Source organism: Nelumbo lutea, chromosome 5 (genome assembly GCF_056320005.1).
Source record: "Nelumbo lutea isolate HS-2025 chromosome 5, American lotus-T2T, whole genome shotgun sequence".
NCBI lineage: Eukaryota > Viridiplantae > Streptophyta > Magnoliopsida > Proteales > Nelumbonaceae > Nelumbo > Nelumbo lutea.
The window spans coordinates 29,838,134-29,865,017 of NC_142688.1; the positions used below are offsets into that span (position 1 = coordinate 29,838,134).

The 26,884-nt window shown below is 39.9% G+C and overlaps 2 protein-coding genes across 2 annotated transcripts; one reads left to right on the forward strand and one right to left on the reverse strand.

Moving 5' to 3' along the window:
• Positions 1–17,294: 17,294 nt before the first annotated feature.
• Positions 17,295–21,585, forward strand: LOC148851367 (low affinity sulfate transporter 3-like). Its single transcript, XM_088943097.1, has 12 exons — positions 17,295–17,937; positions 18,038–18,086; positions 18,262–18,469; positions 18,562–18,736; positions 18,822–18,887; positions 18,986–19,216; positions 19,609–19,735; positions 19,822–20,108; positions 20,536–20,729; positions 20,834–20,925; positions 21,047–21,123; positions 21,216–21,585. The coding sequence occupies exons 1-12, from the start codon at positions 17,611–17,613 to the stop codon at positions 21,357–21,359; spliced, it is 1,977 nt and encodes a 658-aa protein (XP_088799223.1). The 5' UTR covers positions 17,295–17,610; the 3' UTR covers positions 21,360–21,585.
• Positions 21,586–24,524: 2,939 nt separating this feature from the next.
• On the reverse strand, positions 24,525–26,516 carry LOC148851368 (protein NEN4-like). The gene is made up of 5 exons (XM_088944064.1): positions 25,937–26,516; positions 25,568–25,614; positions 25,401–25,464; positions 25,100–25,273; positions 24,525–24,999 (listed from the first exon to the last, which is right to left on the reverse strand). The coding sequence occupies exons 1-5, from the start codon at positions 26,384–26,386 to the stop codon at positions 24,904–24,906; spliced, it is 831 nt and encodes a 276-aa protein (XP_088800190.1). The 5' UTR covers positions 26,387–26,516; the 3' UTR covers positions 24,525–24,903.
• Positions 26,517–26,884: the final 368 nt, after the last annotated feature.

Below are 26,884 nucleotides of genomic sequence, written 5' to 3' on the forward strand. Positions count from 1 at the left end.
AGTACAAGGACCCAACCCAAAACACTTGGATGGCGTGCTGATGGCGCTGATGGTGGCTGAACCGTCACAGTCTCCCCCACTCAATTCAATCTTCGTCCTCAAAGATTCTTCCTCAGGTACTCGTCCAGCTTCTCCACGAACGGAAGGAGGTATTCTGCTAGCTCCCAGGTGTCTTCTTCTGCAGGTCCCTTCCACTTCACCGGGTACTCCCATTCTGATGTTTGGGAGGATTGGGACAACCTATGGTCGAGGATGGAGTCGAGGGATCGGTTCTTGGGTGGTTGGTAGGATGGGTGTGGGCGTTGACTTTGGTTTCGGGAGGTATCTTGGTTGTCGGCATGGTAGGGTTTAAGTTGGCTTACATGAAAGACAGGGTGTACTTTTAGCCAGGGGGATAATTTGAGCCTATAGGCTGATGTTCCTACTTTGGTTATTATTTTGCAGGGTCCCTCATATTTTCTCACCAGCCCGGGGTGTACTCTTCGAAAGAACCTAAGGCAATGGGCATGGAGTTTTACTAAGGCCAGGTCACCTATTTGGAAGTTCTCGGGTCGTCTACCCAAATCGGCCCATTTCTTCATTCTTCTGGAGGCTTTCTCTAGGGAGGCTCGAGTGATGTCAAGGCATTCTTTCCATTCCCTGGTGAAAGTGAAGGCTCGAGGGCTTCTTCCTTGATGGTCGTTGGCGATGTTGTGCGGACATCTTGGTAGTTGGTCGGTGATGACTTCAAAAAGACTTTGATTGGTGGAGGAGCTCTTTTGTGAGTTGACGGAGAACTGTGCAATGTCCAGCAATCGAACCCAATTCTTCTGTGTAGCTGATACAAAATGGCGGAGGTACTCTTCAAGGAGGGAGTTCATTCTCTCTGTCTGCCCATCTGACTCTGGGTGGCTGCTGCTGGAGAAGTTCAAGTTCGAACCAAGAAGCTTGAATAGTTCTGTCCAGAAAGCACTAGTGAATCGGGGATCTCGATCACTAACAATGTTCTGTGGGACTCCCCAATATTTCACCACGTGCTTGAAGAAAAGGTAGGCCATGTCTTCAGCTGAAAGGTGCCTTGGTGCTGGGGTGAAAGTGGCATACTTGGAAAATCTATCAACGACAACAATGATGGATGCATAGTCTCCCACTTTAGGAAGACCACTGATGAAGTCCATGGAAACACTCTCCCAAGGTTGTGAGGGAGTTGGAAGAGGTTGCAGGAGTCCAAGAGGCTTGGCACGCTCAGGCTTGTCTTGCTGGCAAATCAGGCATGTTCTTGTGTATTCTCGAACGTCTTGCTCCATATAAGGCCAATAGTAGGCATGTTGTAGGAGTGCCAAGGTACGCTGCCACCCAGGGTGTCCTGCCCATAAGCTGTCATGACATTCACATAGAAGAGTCTTCCTCAAGTCTTCAACTCTTGGTACAAATATCCGCCTTCCCTTTGTCAAAAGAAGGCCTTCTTCAACCCAAAACCGCCTAGTCTTCCCTTCACGGGCCGCTGTCAATAGGCTCTGAGCGATGGGGTCCTTCTGGAGTCCATCCTTGATGCTCTTAATGATGTCTAGTCTGATCTGGCTTTGTGAGGGACCTTCACCTGTGGATAGTGCTGCAAGCTCGGCCTTCCTGCTAAGTGCATCAACAACCCTGTTCATCGGCCCTGACTTGTACTCTAGAGTCATATCAAACTCCGCTAAGAAATCTTGCCATCAAGCTTGCTTAGGGCTCAGCTTCTTTTGTGACTGAAAATAACTAGTAGTTATGTTGTCAGTCTTGACCACAAACTTGGAGCCAAGAAGGTAGTGTCGCCATGTGCGGAGGTAGTGAATGATGGCTGTCATCTCCTTCTCTTGCACTGTGTACCTCCTCTCTGTATCATTCAATTTGCGGCTTTCAAAGGAGATGAGATGTCCTTCTTGCATCAAGACCCCACCAATGGCAAAATCAAAAGCATCTGTGTGTAGCTCATACGACTTGCTTGGATTAGGCAAGTCGAGGACAGGTTCTACTGAGACAGCTCTCTTCAAGTCATCAAAAGTTGTTTGACAACGTTCACTCCAGGTCCACGTACTAGTCTTCTTCAGTAAGTTGGTGAGGGCAGTGGCTCGTGCTGAGAATCCAGAGATGAATCTTCGATAGTAGTTCACGAGGCCAAGGAAGGAGCGAAGTTCGGTAACCCTGGTGGGCAGTGCCCAATCTTGAATGGCCTTAACTTTCGCTGGATCCATGCTGATTGTGCCTGCTCGGATTATATGTCCGAGGAAGGCCACCTCTTCTGTGGCAAAAGAACATTTCTCCTTCTTAACAAATATATTGTTGTCCCGCAAGACCTGGAAAATAGTACGGAGGTGGTCAACATGTTCCTCCAAGTTTCTACTGTAATTTACAATGTCATCAATATACACAACCACAAATTGGTCTAGGTAGGGATGAAATATTCTGGTCATCAATGTACAAAAGGTGGCTAGAGCATTGGTGAGCCCAAAGGGCATGACCCAAAATTCGAAGGACCCATATCGTGTAACACAAGCTGTTTTGTGTTCATCTCCTTCAGCTATGTGCACTTGATAGTACCCCGACCTCAGGTCTAGCTTAGTGAAGTACTTGGCCCTGCTGAGCTGGTCAAAGAGGTCGGCCACCAAAGGTATGGGATATTTGTTCTTGATGGTGAGCTTGTTGAGAGCTCGGTAGTCAATACAGAGCCAAAGAGATCCATCATGCTTCTTTTGAAATAGGACTGGTGCTCCAAAAGGGGCCTTAGAAGGCCGAATCAATCCAGCATCCAACAACTCATTCAACTGCTTTCGTAGCTCGGCCAGCTCAGGAGGAGACAGTCTGTATGGCGGGCGTGCCGGTGGTTTGGTTCCAGGCTCCAACTCAATCTTGTGATCAACTTCTCTCCTTGGGGGAAGCTTCTTCGGCAATGTGGGAGGCATGACATCCTGAAATTCTTCTAGTGCCATAGCAATCGCTGGCGGGATATGCCCGGTTGGTGGGTCAGGTAGGCCGGAGTCCACCAATGTGGCTAGGTAAGTGGCATGTCTTTTCCACACTCCATCCTTGAGTTGCAATGCTGAGAGCATCTTGGGGGTGGACGTGGTCTCTGGCACAACTGGAACCATGCAAGGAGCCTGATCTTCGAATATGCACACTTTGTTGAGGAAAGGCATGGGCACTGCCTTTACTTGAGTTAAGAAGTCCATGCCGAGAACAACCTGAAAATCATCCATGGGCACGACTGAGAGGTCTATCGTCCATTCCCAGTCACCAAGTTGCAAGACCACCCCATGAGCTACACCTTGTATGGGTTTGGCATTAGAGTTCACAACCTTCAACCATCCGACTTCCTTGGTAGGTGCAATTTCTACTCGGGATGCCTCCTCCATAGAGATAAAGTTGTGGGTAGCACATGTATCCACCATGGCCCTTGTGGGCTTGCCATTCAAGCGAATGTCTACATACATCAGTCCCTTCAGCTTGAACTTCGATGCTCCTTGCGGGCTCATCTTCTTCTTCATTGCATTGAGTCTTCGTAGAGCCCCCATTCTTGTCTCCCCTGGTTCCTTCTCCTCCTCGCTATGCTCATCATCACTAAGCTTTGCAAGCAAGGCATTGAGCTTCCCCCGACTAGGACAATCCTTAGTCCAATGTTTTCCCTCACAGATGAAGCATGGTGCCGGAGGTGTTCTCTTCACAAATTGGCCACCCCTGTATCTAGGGTCTCCTGTAGAACTTCATAGTGTTGGGTTTACTTGGCCCAGAGTCTCCCTTGGGCGCGTAGTAAGGTTTCCTATCACCTCCAACCTTCCCTACGCCTTGATATGAGTTGGGTTTGGTGCCGTCTTTGCTTGGTCGTCTGTTGTCTACCAGTTGTTCAGCAACGACCATGGCTATAGCGAGGTCCTTCACACCTCGTCTCTGGAGTTCAAGCTCGGCCCATTGTTGTAGGCCGTCCATGAAGTTGAAGAGCAGGTCTTTATCTGAAATGTTCGTGATTATGAGCGATAGTGCGGAGAACTCCTTCACGTACTCATGCAATGAGCCCGTGTGTTTTAGGTTTTTGAGCTTCCAACGGGCTTGGTACTCCACGTTCTCTGGATAGAACTAGCGCTTTATCTCGCTCTTGAACACGGAACAGGTATTAATGGAGCATAATCCTCGCTCTGCATCAGCACATCTCCTGCGCCACCATAACATAGCAACATCAGTAAGATACATAACAACAGTACGCACCTTGGCCGCCTCCTCAACAAGTTCGGCGGCGGTGAAATATTGTTCCATTTGCCACAGGAAGTTCTCAAGCTCCCGGGCATCGCGGGTCCCTGCATATGAGGTAGGCTCGCGGACTTTGATCTTTGGAGGGGCTGGAGCAGCAGGTGTGTTGGCTGTATTGGCCATCAGCCTCTTCAAAAGGGTCACTTCGCCCTTCAAGTCTTCGAGCTGGATCTGTAGGCACTTCACCAGGTCTTCTAGGGGGTTGTCAGGCTTGTTGGAGCTATCACCGAACTGGTCCTCCAATCTTTCCACGACCGAGGCCACGATCTCAAGGTTGAGTTGAAGCTCGTCCACGCGGTCACGAGTTTCTCCAACCACTGCTTCACAGCGCATGATGCACTTGTCCATGGTCGCAAGCTTGTCAACTGACTTGTCACGCTTGCTATGCTTTGAGCTGACGCCTTTGTCTTTGGGAGAGCTATCTCTAGGCTCGTCCTCATAATAAACCCATGAGATCCCTTCTTGGATCTCCTCTTGCGTGTCACGATTCTTCATCGGGCTGGTGTTGTTGCGGGGCACGACAGGGACTCGTTGGGCTTGACAACCGATAGTGTCAACCCTGCTCTGATACCAACTGTCACGGGGCTAGTCGACGGGGCCCCGTGCGGCGCTCGATTGGGGTCGAGAAAGCCTACAAAAGCAAGCAACAACACACAAAAGGAAACAAGAGTGCACACAAATTAGATAAAAGCCATTTGTATTGCATTAATCAGTGGTAAGCACAAACACACGGTACAGTGTCGAGGGGATCTCGTGCTTAACCTTTACACGCTTATGAGCTCATTCGACTACCTACCTCCCCTCAAAGAGTACGTTAAGCTTTTGGGGGAGTGACAGAATAATACATTGAAATACTGTACATGCATACTACTATTTACATAATTGCCATTAGCATACCCCCCTTACAAAAAGAGTACAAGGACCCAACCCAAAACACTTGGATGGCGTGCTAATGGCGCTGATGGTGGCTGAACCGTCACACCCAGGTAGTTCGCCACTAGGGAGCACCACCAAGCAGTTCGCCACCAGGCAGTTCGCCACCAAGCAGTTCGCCACCCGGCAGTTTATCACCAAGTAGCTCTCCACCAGGGGGCTCGCCACCGGGCAGTTCGCCACCAAGCAGTTCTCCCCCAGGGAGTTCGCCACCAAGTAGCTCGTCACTAAGGCACGCCACCACCGGGTCAAATAGCGAGGTACTTAGCCAAAATATTTTACATCACAAAACATTGGTACGTGGCCGAAAACGGTTACATCACTATGTAATTGGGGAATTTCAGTAAAAATCACCTTGACACGTAAAGTGGTATTTGGCATCAATGTCATTGCTCCAGAAAATGGTGAGACATTAGTGCCACGTTGGAAAAATTGGTGCTTCAGAAAATGGTAATATGTTTGGAACCGTTTTCCCATAAAAAATGGTGCTCCAAACCATGCCTTTGAAATTGGAAAGGCGTAGTCTAGGGAAATGCCGAATTTGACTGCCAACGAGGACATGATGTGGCAGTGACGTGGACTTCCTATAATGAATACCAATGCTGAAAACAGATATACAGCACCGGTACCAAATAGAAGGTATTGATTGTTATTGTCTCAGGAAACGTCCTACCTTGCAACAACGTATCCAAACAAAGAAAAAACACTATTTTCTCAGAAAACAATGCTCCCAACCCACAAGAAAACGGTGATATATATGCAGCATTGAGCCAAACATATACTAAATCAATTCCCCAATTCCCAATTAGCTAGTGAGAGAATCCACATGTGATAGTGGATAGTCCAGGGAGCCTAGCTTTTTGTTTGTTTGTTTATTTGTTTTTTATTTCTTTTGTTAGTGGATCCGAATAGTTTCAGCCATTAGTAACCCCTTGAAGTAATTTGGAAGCTTCTCACAAAATTAAAAAGTAATCAACCGACATCAGAATCTCAAGTTTAAATCCATCCACATAAATCTCCAAATCCATGTTTGAAGTGTTCCATTACTTCATTATCCACTTTTTGTCCACAAAGCAATCTCTCTTTTCAAGCCTTATATTTCCATTTTCGTCTCTTGTACATTATGGAAAAATCATCAACTCCCCTGATATTAACCTTCTAATACATTATGAGACATCTTTAGGACTGTTTTTTATTCATATCTGTTTTTCTCATTCATAATTCAATACACATTATGACTAGCTTCGATGAACTTTTCTTTTCTCTTTTATATTTTCATCTTTATCCACTTTCCCAAAACCAATTCATCTATTGATCTTTTATTTATTTTTCCATCCATTGCAGGGAAAAACGAAATCGATGCTGGACCTATTGTCTACAGAACAATTGGTGCACATAGAGAGATGTGAAGATACATACTAATTAGTGAGAGAATCTGTGATGCATGGAAGATGTTTGGAGTTTGGAAGATGTTCCTTATATATGGTTGGGATGTGCTGTAGGTTGCCCATGAAGCATGACGCTCTGTGGGGCGTAGATGCGAATTCAGACGTTTGATGGTGAGAAGTAAGACTTGTATTAATTAGATGTTTACATAAATGGGGAAGACGAAAGAAGATTATGTGGTTCCGAAGTCTATGGAATGAGATTATTCTCTCAAGAGTAATAGAATTGGATCCTAAGCTATTGTATCTATTTCCTAATTAAGCACGCTCTATGGGTGGATTTTGATTATCCTCATCCCAATTACAAGGGTCAGCTACATGAATTCTATATCACTATTCTGTTTTATTTAATTTCGTATCCATTATTAAGTTATGAACACTTAAAACATTTGAAAAGGGGGATTAGTAGTGGTGTTGTGCTACTCAAATGGCCATTACGGATATGATTCAGGTATATCATCAAAAACCAAAAAAGAAAAAAGCATTTCTTATTTACTTAGGGTCTTGCCCTTTTTATTCCACCACCCCTGGCCCCTTTTGTCCCTTCAGCTTGCAACAGGTTATTTCTTCCTATAGGTGCAATCAATGATCTATTTTTTTTCCATCTTATCATCTATTGAAACTATTCTTAGGTTCCTTTCTGATTTTCCACTGATTCATCTCAACACATACTCATTTTTGCACATACTGTTTCTCGACCATTCAGTTCTTTTTTTTTTCCATATGGCAAAAGTTGGCAGTACTACCGTTCTATAAAAAAATTCTTTTTGGCTACCATGCTGTAATTCTATAGCTGCATGACAGCTTCAATCACTCCCTTGTTATCAACTTTGGGAAAATCCACCCACGTATTATTCAATAATTTTGGGAAAATCCACCCAAATTTTACAGGCATTAATTATATTCAGATTTCAGAAAACATGTTTGCATTTATTTTGTGACATCAAACCATGAGTGGCTCACAGTTAGTAACCCAATAATTGATCTTTCCAAAAATATTATAAAATATTTTAAATCAATTATTTGGTGATGAATTAGGGGTGGTTACGAGTTATTCGAGTTCAGCATATGGAAATTTGGCTCGGCTCGTGAGTCTTGGGAGCCTAATATGATAAATGAATAATTTTTTTATTATATGCATATTTATATATATAATACTTTTATTGTTCATTGCCACTGTAGGAAGTTGAAACAGTGACGGTGATTTTGATATCATTGTCATAGGCGAAGATGGCCACTACAACTTCCGAATGGGGAGTTCGGCGGTATCGGCCCTTGTATTCTCACCCAAAAAACCAGTGGCGCCCCTTGCACCCCTTACGCAATGTCGTCAGGGAGTTCGGCAGCCATGAACGGCTCTAAACCCACATGCCGGTCTCCTGTCAGATTGTCTTGATGGTGCTCCCGGATTTTCCAATCACACCACCGGCCTCAATATCGTAGTAGCAGAGAATGTAATATGTGGCGTAGGTGGAGGAGAGTTTCAGGTTTTTCGAAGGCGAATGCTATACGCACGAAGGGACCTAAATCTTTGGCGTTGAAGATGGCGAAGGAGACGATGAGAGATGTGACAAAATTGATTCCGTTGACAAAGGAGAGATATCAAGTCACCTCTGCATAAAAAATCTAACAACTTGGCAAACTTAAAAGGAGAGATGTGACCGTTCTGCTGTTGCAAAGCATAAAATTAAAAGACGATCATAAAATCGGTACCTTGTCCCAGACGAGGAGTTGATCATAAAATCGGAGGCGAATGCTTTCTGTCGGAGTTTGCCCTAATGCAGAGGTAGAAGGTGCTGATTCTGTTGCTTTCTCATGCAGAGGTGACCTGATATATTTCATACATATGGAATTCTACACCTCCTGGGCAGTTCCGAAAACGTCTGTCAGTCTGTGGAGTTGAAGCACCTCCAAGGTGCCACTCTCTGCAATGTAATTCGGAGGAGGTGTTCGGAAAGCCAGATTAGAACCGAATCCACGATATTCGCTGCGTAAGGGGCGCCACCATTGAAACCTGACCAACCCATCCATAATAGACCAGCCCCAGTTAGGTGTTTTTCATCGATTGGGTTTTATTTTGAAAATTTCATTTCATTTTTTTTATTAGTGTTTATCGGCATATCAATTGTCAGAAAAATTATGGGTAGCCTAAGACAATATCTAAACAGTAAGGGTACAGTTTGCTAATTTCGTGAACAGTAGGGGTAGTTTAAGAGATTTTCATTATTTTCATTTTTTATGTATAATACTAAATAATTTTATGATCGATACTTTTTTGTATGTAAAATAAAAACATTTTTATATGTATAATAATAAATAATTTTTATAATTCTTAATTTTTGTATCTAAAATAAATATATATATATATATATATATATATTTTTTTTTTTTTATATGTATGATTTTTAATTTTTAGAAAAAACTTGGCTTGCAATCAAGATTGAGCCAAGCTGAGCTCCAACTTGCAAGCTTTGAACCAAGCTGAGCTTGAGCTCAAGTCTCTAGCTCAAATCGAGCCCAAGCCTATCACAATTTCAGCGAGCCGAGCACGAATAGCCAAGTATTCGGCTCAACTCCTCTTGAATCCATCCCTATTGACGACTTTGGAAAAGAATTCTTTTTAAAAGGGGGCATATTTCTTTTAAATTATTTTTTAACTTAAAAATGTATATTAAGGGAAAAATGAGTAATAGTGATTAATCAAAGTTTTTATATATTTCTAGTTTTTTACATATCAAATAGTAGAAAAGAAATAATTTTCTTTTACTTTTTAGTTATTGAGATTAAAACACACATACATACATACATACATACTTGGAACGAATCCTATTACTACCAAGATTGGGGGCTTAAGGGTTTGGGGGATGGATTACCTCTCGTTGTAGCTCTATAAATCCAAAAATGTACTTAGCATAAGATAACTAACCAAGTTAAAAAACAATTTCATAATTGAAATGGCAAATATAACCAAAAGCTTGTGTTTAGTGATTTCTTATTGTATTTTACTTGAACGAGAAAATCCATAAAACAAGTCCACATTAAACTAATAAAAATTAAAGAAAAACCTAATAACCCATGAAAAGGAGAAATAGTTTCCTTATACTTTTATATGAGAAGAAAATTGGCTCACCCCATGTATTGGTGGGCTAATTTGGGTTTTGACATTAATTTGAGTCAAGGTTGGGTTCATATTTAAGTTGGCCAGTAACCTAACCCAATACATCTAGTTAGCACCCCTATTTTATGAAATAAAGCTAAAAGGGGTTAAAAGAGATTTAAGAGTAAAAATTGTTAACCAACCGTTAAGTGGCATGTAAAAAGATACAAGTGCCTTTTAGATATCATGTAATTTTCTTTATCAATCATCCAAATGCCCAAATCTTTTGGAAATTTTCTCTTCGGCCAGATCCCTGAAGATTTGGGACATGTTGGGGTCTCACTGGAGTAAGATTGGGGCAAAATTACTTGAATGGTAACATTCCCAATGGTCTCCTCTGCTTAATTCAGCTCAATTTAGCAGAGTTACAGGACAAATATCTATCAAGAACTTTATCAGAGAACACGAACAGTGGCTCCAGGCCAACTAAATTCGGTCAGTTGAACCTCTCTAACAATTTTAGGGCCTCTACCGTCTTACATTTCAGAAACACTCTCTCACCACATTCCGCCAGATATTGGAAAATGTTCTCATCTAACCTATATAGACCTCATCCAGAACCACCTCCATCCCACCTCAAATTTCCAGTATTAATTTATTGAATTATTTGAACCTATCATGGAATGAATCACCTTAATAACACACCATACCCAAGTAGATTGGGACCATGAAAAGCTTAATTGTTGCAGATTTGTCCTTCAACGGTTTCTCAGATAAGGTACCAGAATTTGGACACTTTTGTACTTCAAGACCTCTGCATTTGCTGGCAATCCCTGACTCTATATGGCTGTCTCCTCAACAACCCGTCCATATCTCAGATGTCACACTTCCAAGTTTATGGTGATGTTTGATACTGTTTATATTTATTCAGTAAATATTTATCCATGGTGTCACATAGGTGTCATCTTAATGTTTTCTTTCTTATTCTTTTGCATACATCTAAAATGTAAAAAATCAATTTTAGTTTATGTACATGTCAGTCATTTGTAAAAATTATTTATTGAAACTTTCACAAACGGTTAGGCGCGTTAAAAATGGCACCTAGTAGTGCCCAATTATTATAAACGATTACAATTATTACATTTTATAGATTTACCTACAAATAAAATACAAACGTTTATTCAATAAACATAAACAGAATCAAACACATATTATATCTTTCGACGTATAAAATTAGCGAACTTTCAATTTATAAGAAAGCATTTCGGTTTTGTTCAAAAATTTCATCTACTTCCATCCTGAACCTGAAACTTGGGGGAAATTAAACCATCCACGTGTTCCATAGTTTTATTAGTGCGTAGGGCTTAAATGTCTCACCAGTCACCATCAATGGTTTATCATTTACGGAGAAGTACGGATTCTGAATTCCGACCCCCCTCCCCCTATTACTGGCACTCTCCCCTGTAAAGCACATCCAGCAGCCCCCTGTAGGGGCTATAAAATTCTGATCTGTACTGATTGATTATTCTCTCTCAATCATTTATGCAAACATTCATTGGCTCAATTCCGTCCGTCCATGATGGTGGCTTGCAGTGACAGCCTCCAAAACCGACGTCACTAATTTAAAAGAGATCTTTCGGAGCTCAAGAACTTGATTCATCAACTGCCATTCCGCTTCAGTAATCTTTCGGCCGTTATTCTCAATTATGCACGTAGGAATTATGCTTACACCATATTCGTTTGGGCGCTTGGGCTCAAGAAGATGATTAACATTGATTTATTTTAGAGGGTAATTTTGATTAAGGTTATATATGGTTTGAAGGAAAAAGTAGGAAAAGAAAAAAAAATGTAGGGAAACTTTTGTAAAACTTGTATAGGTTTTTTATATTTTTTTTCCTTTTTTTTTATTTTTTCCTTCAAACCAAATATAGCCTAAAAGTTTTAAGTTGTATATGCCATCACTTGAGATAACTGACTTAGAGATTAAATTAATACATTTTAAAAGTTTAGATACTAAATTGTCATATTTTAAAGTTTAGGAAGGAAAGTAACACTACACTCAAAATACAGGGTATTAATATGGAATTTTACTTCAAAAATAAATATGAACGAATAGGAAAAAGGAGAGTAGGAAGAGGCACATGTGAGTTCTGTGGTGAGAGTGAGAGGACCCCCTCACCATAGAACCTGAAAATATCATATGAAACACGTATTAACATCAACAAAAGGCCCAAAAGTGAAATTATCATATGCAACACATTTTGTAGAGCCCGTGGGCTGTCCCGGGTCATGCCTTCCTCTCTTGGGATATTTTGGGGGGTCGGCTCAAAATGGCCCATGACCCAAGCCTATATAGGCCCGTGCCATGCCACGGGCCGAGGGCTAGTCCATGGGCCAAGCCTTGGACTAGACCGGGCCAAAGCTATAAAAGGTTTATTTAAAAAAATAGAAAAAATCTTAAAATTTTTATTTTATATGCATTTTGATTGTACAATTATTTATTTTATTAATATATTATATATTAAATATATATAGATCATGTTGGATCGAACTGACACACGGGCCATAAACAGCATGACACACAATCGTGCCATGTCATGCCAGTCCACAAACCTGAAACCCCGGGCGCAATACAGCCTACACAATCGTTTCATGCCTGGCATTACAAACAAATTGCCATGTACCAATGATCTATCTTATTGACAGCGTATTTTCATCGCTATACATATGTAAATAGCGAAGGATGTTGTTCCCTTCATGCCATCATACCGGGCCAATCCAAAATCATGCCGGGCCCGATTTTACACCTCTAAGTGAAGTCCACATTTATCGAGTCCACCCCTCCGAAGAGCTCGTGACCAACATTGAACAATTGAGTAATGGATTAAACTTTCCAATAAATCAAATCCAAGTAATGCTGCAAGCCTACGTTTGATTTGAAGGAAAAGGTAAGAAAACCGGGAAAGGAAGGCAAAAGTAGAAACACCTATACAAGACACGTAAAGACTTTCTCATTCTTTCCTATTTTTCCTTCAAACCAAACACGCCATTAACTTTCTATAAATAATAAATTTGCCATTATTAAAAGGGAATGGGATCATTGGAGCGAATTTAAGGTATTAGGATCATTTAGTGAAATTAATTAAATTTGAAACTTTGGGGTGTTAAACCCAATGCCACATGACCGTATAAATTCAGGTGCCTGGACTGCAGTACGGCTTTATCCGATCAGAACATAAGAAATTCAACCGATCTGAATATCTATCTGTTGGATAATGTTTCAAATTTGAATTCGATCATCTTATGGGGTGTCCACTATCTTATTAATTGGACAGAGTAAAACCAAATTGGTTGGACTTTGTCCATTTACTGGGTCCATCCTCAACTATAAGAAGCAGTAACAGCAGGGTTTTTCCTATTACCACCAATTCACGCCACACAGTATCTTGTTGCACTGGGAGCGCGTGCCAGTGCAACCACAACCACCACACCAGGGGATGAGATTTGACAATCCACACGTGGTAGGTCCCCCTCATTAACCATTGGCAATATTGCGCCAAACCATCTCCACCCTACATTTTAAGCACTTGTATAAAGAAGACAATGACATGATAGTCCTCTTCTCACTCATGATAGTCATTTAAATGTACTTATCTCAATAATTGTTTCTTTTGGATAGGCATGAATAATTCATGTTAGGGGTGTTTTTGTACAGTTTAGACGGTCAAATTAAATTAGAATTGGCGGTTTGGTTTGGTCTAGATTTATAAAATGGTCCGGTTCAATTTGTGATCGTTTCAAATCTTCATTTTTAGTTTCAGGTTTTGTTTTCTGAATTTTAGGAAATAAATATGAATTGTAATAATCAAGGAATGTATTGGTGTATAAATAAATAAACAAGTTAAATTTTGAATAATTACTTTAAACATTGGAACTAGTGAGAGTAAGTATTTATGCATATTGGGTATCGGTGGGTCCCAGGCGATATTCCAGATGTGTATTATTGTGAATTTTTCAGACATTAATCTTCAACTCATCAGTATATTTGATGCCAGGGGAATGCTACTGCTTCCCCTAGTTTACTCCAAGTAGTGGGACCACAACTCTCATAATTCCCCTAGTTCGAGTACACGTGAAAAAAGAGATATTCAGAAAAAGAATGATCCCACTAATTCCAGAGTACAATGGACGATAATTCTATTAATACATACATATATATTATACTGAAGAGTCAAACTATAAAATATGCCTTAACCGTTTACTGTTCTCAGAAAAGAATGAGGTGGGTTTACCTCATTATTGTAGGGCATTCACAAACTAAATAATCAGACTAAAAAAAATAAATCATGAGACCAAGCGAATGTACATATATATGACCTTTCCCTCTAATCTATGGATTGTCACATCATTGCTCCCTGTTATTGAAGACGGGCTTAAATTTTTGGGATCTTTAGGCCCAAAGTACAATTGGGGTGGGTGTGGAATTCATATAAATTGATGAGCGGGTTTTGGTGTATAAAGTGGGGGTTTTGGGTATTTTGAATGTTTATACATCTATGAGAAATCTGAATTGGATTTGTCTCTACTTTTTGGTAGATTTTTTTTTTCTTTTTTTTAGGTTCTTAAGGCTACAAAGAGGGTAATCATTAGACCTGTTTATGGGCTGGGTGGCCCGATGGGCCAGCTCGGCCCCCAGACGGGCTTGAACATACATTTGAGCCCGCGGGCTTGACCTCGGGCCAAAAAGCCCAGCTCGTAATAACCCCGAACGGGTTAGGCTCAGGATTTTCCAAAATAACCCGGCCCGACTTATAGGTTAAACCCAAAAACCCTAACATCCTAACTCCTAAGTAACCCCTCTTCCTCATTCATCTCTTTCGAGTTAGCTGAACTGTTGAACCTCTCTTCTCTTCATATTGACTCACATCACATCCTCACACTCTCAGGCAACCACAGAACCGGCGAACACTCACCGATGCAACCAGTAAACTCCAACAGACCGGCGGTGAGTCTTCTTTCTCTCTCTCTCTCTCTCTCTCTCTCTCTCTCTCTCTCTCTCTCTCTCTATCCTCTTCTCACTTCTCTCTCAAATCTCAGACACCGGCGAGGCTGCAAATACAAGCACCGGCGGCGGCGGCGGCGAGTCCTCTCTCTCTCTCTCTCTCATACATGAACTGACTTCACTTTTCATTGTCAAAATCTCAGCTCACCAGCGAACATAGTCACCGACGATGAGTCCTCTATTAGGTCGGGCTACGAGCTTCAAACTTGTTATCAGGGTCGAGTTTGGGCCCAAATTATAGGCCCGTTCGTCGGTCCAGTCTCAGACTCAGGCCTAATAAAATCATGTTTATGAAGAATAAAAGCCCGACTCAAACCCAACCCAACGCAGCCCATGAACAGGTCTAATAACCATACCTCTCCCATAACCCAGGGTGCAACAAAATTTAATGGAATTTAATGGTAGGTCTCTATTCCGATGATATGTTAGAGATCCTACCAGCTGAACCACCATCAGTTGGTGGGTGGGAATACGGACACATTAAAGTAGGAATCATTTAGTAAGTAGCCTTATAATTGGCCTCACGTAATCTTGATGTTGTTGCCTAGCTTCCATTCCATGGAGTAATTATGGATGATCAAAGAAATGTATCAAAATATGTTACTTCAAATTATCTCTTTCTCCAATTAAATTTATATTGCATATATTCTATTTCATTTCTACTTATTTAATTTCATATTTTTAAGACATTTTTTCATAAATATAATCTGGTTTCATCAATCAATCAATACTATGTCATATTGACAAGAACTCCTCTAAATTACTTAGTCAATCTATTTGAGATAATTAATAGTGATAAATATTTTAAATAAAAGGGAAAAAAACAAATTTGTTGATTCATACGTAAGAGGCTACTGGACAAAAGACTATCTGGATTTGATGCTTACCACTATAAGTGTTGCAAAATAATTAATATCCGTGTTTTTAACCATTCCAAAAAGAGTCAATATCCTAATTATTTGCTGTCTTTAGGGCCAGTTTGGTTTGTGGGAATAGGGATTTAGAATCGAAATCGGAATGGGCTATTCTAATTTCAACTGTTTGGTTGGGTGGAGTCAGAATCCAATTCCTATTCTTGCTGGAATGGCATTCCCCCATTTGAGGGAATGGTCATTGCCCCTCCCTTGGGAATGAAATCTCATTCCTGCTGATTTTAATTCTCATTCTCATTCCTTTCTGAACCAAACAAACTATGGGAATGGACCATTTCGAATCCGATTCCGGAGGATTTTGATGCTGATTATGATTCTGATTCCGACTATGAACCGAACGGACCCTTAGTTTTGAAAATCTTCATGACATATGGGGTGGCCTACAAAGTAAAAACTTATTTATTTGGATTAGTCGAAATAATAGTTTGCAGATTTTATGATTATTGGCCTTGGCACGTAAATTACAATTTCAGCGATACCACACCTTTAATGGGAAATCTGTTTTTTTTTTTTTTTTTACATCAATGCCCCTATTTTTGCATTCCGTGCAACTTTAATTGCTTGTGAGGGTATAAAATGTTATTTGAAGTACTATTTTATACCTCATCCAATTTACTTTCATTAATAGTCTTACCTTTAATGTATTTTTACCTCATCAATAAATTCCACTAATTAGATCTATATTCAATACTTTTAACAATATTAAATTCATATTTTTTTTTGAAATAGACCCAAAAATGGAACCATTCCTCTATTGAAGTAGACGTTAAGCAATTCAACCATCTATATACCCATGATGTCATATATAATAATAAATTTTTTAAAATAGATAAATAAAAAATCTTAAAAATATAGAAAAATTAGGTATATCTCTAATATTTTATACTAATAATATTAAAAAAATATGATCAACAATAATTGTTTTTATTGATAATGGAAATCAAATTGTTTTCTTGGTGGCTGACCAACATTTCATCCTTTTGGGACAAATGTATCAACACTTAATGCCATAATTAAATAATAAAAATTAAAAAAAAAAAAGATAAAAAAATTAAAATTTATAAAAAGTTGTAGAAAATAATAAGTATAATAAATAAGAATAATTTTTATACATATAAATATAAAAAATTAAAAAAAAAATAGTCTTAAAAATACCATCATCATAAAAAATTGCTACATCCAAAGCAAGTCTTTACCAATTAGACACATTGAGTTAGCACTCAATAAATTTTGTAACTCATGTCCCATAAATACCCCTACCTACCCTTAAAAGTAACTCAAGGATTTAAATATGATACCAGAAAAACTTAATAGCAATCGAGTGATTTTCATCAAAATTCACCAAAAGGGGGGCGGGGGGTTGATTGATCAATATCATGTCTTTCCAGCATCATAGGTTCTCCATATTCAAATAAACTTCTAAGACACCTGTTAAAATATTGAGTTTTGTGTCAACATGTCCAGTGGGCCACTTTCCACTATCTAACATTGTCTTACCACAATCACAATTTTAATTTTTCTTCTTCAATAGAGTTGTTGCTAAAACTGCTTGGGAAATATTCAATACTAATGGACAATGCATGGGCTGCCGATCAATATTATAAATATATATGCACCATTCTCCAACACCCTATCTCAACTCAGAGCCTAAGTCTCCGGTGTTTCATGTATTCAACTATTCTCACATCTCTTCTATGGCTCTGCAGCTGAGAAAACTTGGTCTCTAGCCTTCAATGTTAACCATTGAATCCATATATCATTTTCACTACTTGCAGAGCCATTAAATGCGCTGTCTACACAAATAGAACCTTAAATTTTCTTCAGCATCTCTGGTAGGACGGCATATCGTAGCTCTCAAAGTTCCCCCAAACACTTCAAAAATCCATGTGCTCTATGGACAAGGATGCTTGTGATTTCCAAGAGCAGCTTGACATTGAGAACAACAGTCGAGCTGTTAGGACTCATTGGGTGCTGAACGCTCCTGACCCACCAGGTTTAGGCCATGAGCTCGTGGGCACAATTAAGAAGAATGTTTTTCCTCGTGGAAACAAGTCATCTTCTTCATTCAGTCAGAAACTTGGATCCAGATACGCTGTGTCACTCTTGCAGGGCCTATTTCCAATCCTTGAATGGGTTCGGAATTACAAGGCAACTAAGTTCAGGAATGATTTGATGGCAGGTTTAACTCTAGCAAGCCTCAGCATTCCACAGGTACACAAACTTGATAACAGAATTCTGTCCGGTGTTTTGCTACTACTGCTCTATTTTGTGTTACTGTTTCATCAATACTATGATTCCCAATTTCTTGCAGAGTATTGGATATGCTAATTTAGCAAGGCTTGATCCTCAGTATGGGCTCTGTAAGTAGCTTGTTCTAAGTTAACGATGTTTTAATTTCTTTCTTTCAATTCAATTTACGAAGGCATCTTAACAGAGCTAATTTAGTTTAAGCATGAGGTTTGTCTACAAATCTGCAGATTAGGAGCTTCACCATGGGTTTAATATGAGTATGTGATTTGGGCCTTTTCTTTTCAGATACAAGTGTTCTCCCGCCTCTTATTTATGCTCTTATGGGGAGTTCAAGAGAGATAGCCATTGGACCTGTGGCAGTGGTTTCCTTGCTAATTTCATCCATGATTCCGAAACTAGTAGACCCCGTGTCTGATCCCATTGCTTATAGAGACCTTGTTTTCACTTCAACTTTCTTTGCTGGTGTCTTTCAAGCAGTGTTTGGATTGTTCAGGTGGTATTCTTGATCAAGTGTTATGTCTTGATATATAGTTCTGCCACCATGTTTTACTCAGGAAACAAATTACTTTGTTTGGGATTCTGTAGGTTGGGTTTCCTTGTGGATTTCCTCTCACATGCTGCCTCTGTTGGGTTCATGGGAGGTGCTGCAATTGTCATAGGTCTGCAACAGTTGAAGGGACTACTAGGAATCAATCATTTCACAGACAAAACTGATGTCATCTCCGTTGCAGAAGCTGTGTGGCGATCTATCCATCATCCAGTAAGGAGATATTAATACTGTTTTCTTTTATGACATCTAAGATACATCATCCGATGTCAACTTTCATCTGCTTCTTTTATACCAGTGGTACCCCCTCAACGCTGCGCTTGGGTGTTCATTCCTGATTTTCATCCTAATGGCCAGATTCCTGGTAAGCAGCATCTTTCCTCCTAAGTACCTTCATCATTTACCTTTGCTGTCCATGATGTTTTTATTGAAATTAATATGAAAATCCTTCTATGTTTACAGGGCAAAAAGAACAAGAAACTCTTCTGGTTACCATCTATTGCTCTTCTCCTCTCTGTTATATTATCCACTCTTATAGTCTTTCTGACGAGAGCAGATAAGCATGGAATCAAGATACTAAAACACATAAAAGGAGGCATCAGTCCAAGTTCAGCTAAGCACTTACAGCTCAATGGCCCAAATGTCGGAGCAGCTGCCAAAACTGGGTTGATTTCTGCAATTGTAGCTCTCGCGGTGGGTGCTTTTTAATCATGGTCCTGTACTCCAGTAAAGAATGCTTGCCCTCATCTCTCTTATTTTCTGTCAAACCAAACACAGCATTAGTGATTTGGGTGGCCCCATGAAGTAAGGACAATGGAAAGTAAGATGGTATATCAATATTTCTGCTCCCAAAGTAGAAATAAGGTAATTAGGTAGTTTGTGATCCAGTTACCAGGCTTCTCTATTCTAATAACTGGAATTGGACAGTTGGACTAGAATTCTAATTATCAAAGCCAAAGAGGGTCTATTTTATATTACTCCTGCACTGATTACAAATTCTCCTATATTAAATTGCATGCTTTCTTGTAGTTCAAAAGAAAGGAAAAGCTCTATGCTGTAACTTTTTTTGTAACAATTACTTTTAGGAAGGCATTGCTATTGGGAGATCATTTGCATCCATTAGAGGGTACCATCTTGATGGGAACAAGGAAATGGCTGCCATGGGCTTCATGAACATTGCAGGCTCCTTGACTTCATGCTATGTAGCAACAGGTGATGAGTGTTCAACAATAGTATAACTAATCAGATGGGATAACCACTGGACACCGAGTACCAACCGTTTGATATAAATACTGCAGGTTCATTCTCGCGCACTGCTGTTAATTTCAGCGCGGGCTGTGAAACAGGGGTGTCAAATATCATCATGGCAGCCACAGTATTTCTATCACTGCAACTGTTTACTAGGCTCTTATATTACACCCCTACTGCCATCCTTGCTTCAATTATTTTGTCCGCGCTTCCTGGACTCATCGACTTCAATGAAGCTTACAATATCTGGAAGATCGACAAACTAGACTTCCTTGCTTGCATTGGAGCTTTCTTTGGAGTGTTGTTCGTATCAGTGGAGATCGGTCTTCTTGCTGCGGTATCATTTTCTTCAATTCCCATTAACAAATAAAACAATATGAACCTCATATTGATCTTTGTGGGTGGGGTCAATGATTCCCCCCAAAACATCCACCTGCAATGGTAGGACCTGATGCAGCATATATGGATGATTGTGTTCTTTTATTTTTAATGTAGGCAAAAGTACTGTAAGTGGATATACCAGTAGACAAAGGCAGGCTACCCTGTCAACGTCCAATTCGGTGGCAACTGGGATTTAAGATTACTTGAGGTTGAGGGTTAATTTTAGTTGATTTTCTTTATTTTCCGGATTGAAGTAACGCCCAGCCAACCTCTTGTTGGCATAGATTTCTTCCAATACCAATCAGAGAGTCAAAATTCTATCCGTATCTTATAGATGAGCATTTTTTTAAGATTGTGGGTTGATCATGGTAGGGACACTGCAGGTAACCATATCCATTGGGAGGATCTTACTGAATGCCATTAGACCAGGCACGGAGGTTCTCGGAAAGCTTCCTGGAACTGATGTTTTCTGCAGTACCAATCAGTATCCTATGGCTGTCAAGACTTCAGGCATCTTGATAATCCGCATTCATTCTGCCTTCCTTTGTTTTGTCAATGCCAATTCCATCAAAGAAAGGTAAAATTCATTCTCTGTCTGTTTGTGTTGTGTGTGTATGAGAGAGAGAAGAAAATTTATTTAATTACAGTTTTACACCATTCTGTTACTTGTGCTTGTATCAGAATAATGTTGTGGGTGAATAAGGAAGGGCAAGGAGAAGAAGAAGATAAAAAGGCCAAATCGAGGACTCAAGTATTAATCCTTGATTTGTCTGGTAAGTTCTGCCTATAATCTATATATATCGTCAGATACCCATTTCGGTTTATTACAAAATGAATAAAATCAGAATTCAATATATTTCTGAGTGGCCAGATTTGGGTTATATGTGGTGACAGACTTGATGAATATCGATACATCGGGAATCCTTGCATTAGAAGAGCTTCACAACAGGTTGGTTTCGCTGGGTATACAGGTACTTAATTCACGTCGCAACCTTGTAATTTATGATAGATGATGTTCATATAGTATAATTACTACAACCCACAACCATTATAATAAATGCAGTTAGCAATTACCAACCCATGGTGGTACGTGATTCACAAACTAAAGTCGGCCAACTTTGTGAACAAAATTGGAGCAACATCGATCTTCCTCACCACCGTCGAAGCCGTGGATGCATGCGTTACCTCTAAGATGGCCAATCCTTAATTATTTGGAGCGCTCCAAATAGTTATGTATTTGGTGGTTTGTGTGTATGTATGTATGCAAGGAGTATCTGCATTGTAATTTGTGTGTGATTGTGTATGTAAAGCTTAATTTATATATGTGTTATGTATTTGGTGGTAATTGTATGGATAATCACATTTGTCATATAATTAAGTTGAAATATAATACCACCCAATGTTCTTTTGTTGGGTGTTCTGTTTTGTCTCAATTTGTGGGATTTTTTAGGTCCTGTTCCCTTTTTGGAAAGTTACTTAGGTAGTGTTTGAGAACACTTAAAAGAAGTACTCATTTAAACAAGTACTTTTAAGACATGGGATCGCACATTAAGTGATTTTTAAATATTTATGGGTGTTAGGTAAAAAAGAGGGTAAGAAGTACTTGTTTTTAAAGAAGCACTTATTTAAAAAAGTGATTTCAAGTTAGTTTTTTTTCAGTACTTTTTAAAGAATTACTTCTCCAAAAAATGGGACGAACCAGCCCCTAATATTTTCTTGTAATACTTAAAATACCCCCACTCTCATTCTCTCATTTTTCTCTCCCTCTTTCTCCTTGTCTCTATCTCTCCACCAACACAACGTCGACGGTCGATGTACCAGTCGACGGTCGGTGTACCAGCTGGCAGAAGGGTGTACCAACAACGTCAGGGACTGGGGTACCGGGCCATCGATGGCAGAAACAGTACTGACCTTGAAGTGGGGTCCACGTGGACTCTCAATTAAAATATGTATATATATATGAGTAAAGTGATGGTTAAAATTGTCATTTGTGTCAATATAAGCACTTATAGGGAAAGTAGTTTACCAAACATCCCCACCCCAATAAGTGCTTAAAAACATAATAAGTGAAGTGAAAAGTGGGTTACCAAACAACCTTAAGCGGTTGTTAAAATAAGTACTTCTAAGAAATACTAACAAGTACTTAATCATCAAATAGGGTCTTACCCAAGTAAATGCATTTATCCAGTTAAATGTTCTTTCATTTCCTAGGTAAATAAGGCAATGACCATTTTTATCATAAAAAATCATTATTAAAAGTGTCAATTTTGTCCCATCCAAATATTAGCGCCTTCCCCTAAGTAGGAAAATTACTTATCCACTTAAAAATTGATCCAACATCAACGACAGTTGATCCACGCCAGGTTAAGAAAAAAACATAGCGGATAAGGCTTCCATGGGAAGAGGGGGCAAAGGCCAAAGGGAGTGAGGAATGGAGAAAACAATATCCTGGGCCCCAGACCAACCCGATGACGGAAGCCCAACTTCTCTCATCCAAGCCCTAAAAGTTCTTGAGTTTTCTTCTTTTTTGCACCCCTCTTGCCCATTGATTTTATTTTTAGTTACACCAAATTTCTAATTAGTATCATATTAATTTTTGAACCTGAATCCATTCCCCCTTGTAGGTCTGATCACTCTTTTGCATACTACAATCTTTCAACACTTTGTATTGATTATTTTTTTTTCTGTTTTTTTATTAATATTGGTTGGGATCAGAGATAGAGAGAGAAATCTCTTGTATCTAGGTTTGGGGCAAAGCGGTCTACATCCTCTCCTATTTTCTTTCAATTATTTGGGTTATTTTAATAAAATCTTAAAGTGGCCAATCCAACTGTTAGAATAAAGTTTGGAATTATATATATATATATATATATATAATCATATTGACTTTGTCTGTAATGACAAACTATTTCTCCTTTTTCCTTTGATAATGTTTTCTTTATAATTTTTCCTTTGATAATGTTTTCTTTATAATTTTTCCTTTGATAATGTTTTCTTTATAAAAAACTAAAGAAAGCTAGGAAAGCATATAATAGTGGTAAACGAAAGAAATAGAAATAACTGTAATTAGTTTTGGATCACATGGACATCCCAAAGGCTCCTCTATATTAGGGTTTTTCACGGGTTGGGTTGGGTTGGTTTACTGGCATTTTTCCAATCAACCCGACCTGGTCGGTTTACCTAGAAATGAAATCGAAACCGACCCAGTATTAAGTAAAGCCGACGTGATCGGTTTTGTGAATGATTCTCTCGGTGTGAACGATAAAAGATTCAAGTTTAAGAAAGCAAAGGCCGGAAGCCTGGAAATTAAAAATGATTTGATGGATTAAAACCGATATTTTATATATCAGAAATTTTATATATAATATGTATATTTCTGAAATAAAGTTGTATATATATATAATATTATATATCTAAGTCGGTTTGGGTCGGTTTGAAAACTGAAACCAAACCAAACCATCGGTTTATATTTTTTTGCAACCCAAAATCGACCAATGATGAAGAAAAACCGGCCAACTCGGATTGGATCGAACTGGATTGGTCGATTTGATCAATTTGAGTCTTGTTATGAACAGCCTTTAGATGAGTGACACAACAGTTTCATGTGAAAAGATCACTTGGAGCCCTGAAAATGTCTAGGCCCACTTGCTCCTCCTACCATATTTGAAGATGCAAATTTCAACTTTGAACTGCTGACTGTCATAATCATATTAGTGGGATTTAAAGGTGAAGTAGATACAGAGACCATAAAATGCTGGCCACATGATCCTATCATACGAGTTCGGAACTCCTTCCTCTCAACCAAAATTCCTTCAGATCCGTTCCAACATGATCCGTATCGGCACGTTCATACACGATGGATCCCACACCTGTCTTATGGTGATGAGATATGACGATTCAGATTTGCTCCTCATAGAATGCTCTTCACACCACCTCACAGGTGACACAGATCATGTTGGAATTCTTTTTTAATAGGAGAACCCATCACCAGTCGCACATGAGGAATATCTCATAACTTTTGGGGGGCATTCTTTTTTTAGATTTTGAGGGGGAAAAGTTGGTCAATAAGATTTTGGTTTTCACTGAATCTTATGGTCTTTTTTCATATTTGTGGGACCAGAAAAAAGTGGATAAATAAATTTCCCACTGTCAACACTTTGGGACAAAAATGTCCCTTAATAATGGATTTTATGGTTAAAATGGTCATTGTCTTATTTACCTAAGAAATAAAAGAATATGCATAAATGCACTTACTTGGGTAAGTGTTAAAAATTACCCAAATAATTATATTTACGCAGATAAGTAACTTACCAAAAATCTAATGGGGCATTATTGTCAATCATGGGATGACATACCCTCGGGTGCAACTTATTAAAAGGGGAGCTATCCCATGTGTGTTTATCAATAATAAATAACGATTTCATTTCTCAATACAGAACACAATTGTAGGGTAAATGAATGAAAATATACAAAGGAAACATCTAGGATTAGAATCACATATTCACATTTCATGAATTCGTGACTCTGGTTCAGCACGGAGCACCAAGCTCTATAGAGAGTGAGAGGAAATCTTAGCACGAGTCTTTGGTCTGCATTATATTGAAAGAAGCCGATGTCCACTTCCAATTTGAGAGAGACGCTCACCAGAGATGACACAAGGTATTTCTGCAATTTTCATTTTCCTCTCCGATTTGACTACTGTTGTATTGCTAACAATGGAAGGGGATGAAAACTTGAAGCCTCTTCCTTGTTCATCTTAGTACAGAATGAGAATGCTTGAGGAAGTTACTAAGTGGTGATTTCTCGTAGGCCTTGCATGGGAGATCCTTTATTACTCTGTCCGTCATCTGTTATTTCATCAGGAATTCAACTTTAAGCATTAATTGTTAACTGAATAGTATTTTAGCTATGAAGAACCATTGCTTATTGAAGAAGAAGAATACGGACCTTTCCAAATCTTCCAGTTACGTAAGGAACTGCTCTGTGGTGCCCAATAGAAGTAGGAGGAGATCTTCTGCTCGTTTCTTCCCCATATGACAACCTTCCGTTGCTTCTGCTCCTTGTTGTTACAGTTGGGGAGCCCTGGGAATTACCAGCCAACACATTTGGGAGGCTTGACTCCTAAACAAACCGGTCGGTGAGATTAAGATTAATGGAGTTACCTTGTTCCAAGTTACTTTACAAGGAAATTTAAAACAGACCCAAAAAAAAAGCAGAAAGTAAAATTGTCCATATATAATATATTTACCAGAAACAAAACAGTTGCACAGTGCTTGAGGACCTCCAGGTTCATCCGGACATCTTCGAGGCTCCTGCCAGGCAGTTGCCGCAGTTAGAATTTAAGGAGAAGTCCCACAGTAATAGTTTTGTTTGCTTCCTATATATGTCAAAGTTGTAAATGTGCATCCATATTACCTGTGCTTTTGCTGTCCAAGCCCAAAGTACGAAGCCAATGTCGCCATCTAAAGAAGAGATGAAGAAGTCAAGCTCGACACTTATTAATTTAAGCCTATATTTATGGGTATTAATGAAACAAAGCGAAAAAACTTGAACAGCCATAAATATTTTGAATCTTGTGCATGGCTACTGACTAGCTAAGGGGAATAAACATTACACTACAGTCGTTCGTTCTTTGCTTCCACTTCGCCCACATTTTCATTCTAAAAATAGGACCAAAGTGCAACATTCAATTGGGTTTTAGGCCCATCGTCGTTAACCATTTTCTCATGTCAGATACTGATAAGCAATTAAGCATGTATGTGGTTAATTAGACGTCAGACCTACCTTCATGTTACCAGCTCTCCGGCCGAATTTCTGAGTCAGGACTCCCAAGGAATCCATCACACCAACGGGCACGGGAGCAGGGCGTCCAATGTCAGCGAAAGCCTCCTTGATACGGGCACAGTCGAATCTCTGGATGTTATGTCCTGCCCATATTCTACCATTCAAGATACCAAATATCTTATCGGCGACGTCCTCGAACGTGGGTGCAGTCGCCACCACTTGGCGGGTAATCCCGTCACTTCGCCCTGACCTCAGTGCAACCGCAGAGAGGTCTCCGGGTCTTATCAGAGTACAATAGCTTTCCAGTTCAATGAGCTTCCGTGGGCAGACCACAATTGCTCCGAACTCTAGCACCCAGAACCGTTGTCCAGCTCTGCCGGGCACTGTCGTTTCTAAGTCGAAGAACACAATCTCTGCCGCACCTTCACCGCTGGAATTAGGAACCGCCATTTCTTTCCCACCCCTGTTGTCGTCATCATGAGGTTACTTATAAAATGGTCAAGGAGACGAGGACGCAGAAATGGAAAGCAGCATCGGTGGATATTCTTCTTGAGTTAGATTGTCTTGCAGTTCAAGTTAAGAGTTTGATCGCAGGAAGGCGTCCTTAGCTTAGCTTCTCGGAGATGTATTGTGCGAGAGGAAAACCGAAACCAACTGCAGTTAGCGAGGAATAGCGACAGCAAACAAAAAGAGAGGCATTTGGTTTAAAACAAGATTCCAGCTTAATTACTTGGCCCATTTGGTTTCCCGGCCGCTTTTAGTGAGGGCTGCTCCTGGTACATGTGAAGCAACAAAAAAAATACTTCTTCCATGCAGGAATCGATTCCACATCCACTCGCGAGTGTTAACTTTCAAAGGATGCAACATGAATTTGTACATGCACTCCAGTCCTGCCAAAAAGGCTTCATTTGGCTTTCTTATCAGAACTCGGGATCTTTCATGGGAGCG

Excerpts from the sequence above, each read along its gene's own strand:
- LOC148851367 (XM_088943097.1), top strand. The coding sequence starts at position 17,611 with ATGTGCTCTATGGACAAGGATGCTTGTGATTTCCAAGAGCAGCTTGAC. Across the intron at positions 17,938-18,037 it reads CAAGCCTCAGCATTCCACAG|AGTATTGGATATGCTAATTT; the intron begins GTACACAAACTT and ends AATTTCTTGCAG. Across the intron at positions 20,926-21,046 it reads ATTAATCCTTGATTTGTCTG|ACTTGATGAATATCGATACA; the intron begins GTAAGTTCTGCC and ends ATGTGGTGACAG.
- LOC148851368 (XM_088944064.1), bottom strand. The coding sequence starts at position 26,386 with ATGGCGGTTCCTAATTCCAGCGGTGAAGGTGCGGCAGAGATTGTGTTC. Across the intron at positions 25,465-25,567 it reads CTTGGACAGCAAAAGCACAG|GAGCCTCGAAGATGTCCGGA; the intron begins GTAATATGGATG and ends ACTGCCTGGCAG. Across the intron at positions 25,274-25,400 it reads GTGCAACTGTTTTGTTTCTG|GAGTCAAGCCTCCCAAATGT; the intron begins GTAAATATATTA and ends CGGTTTGTTTAG.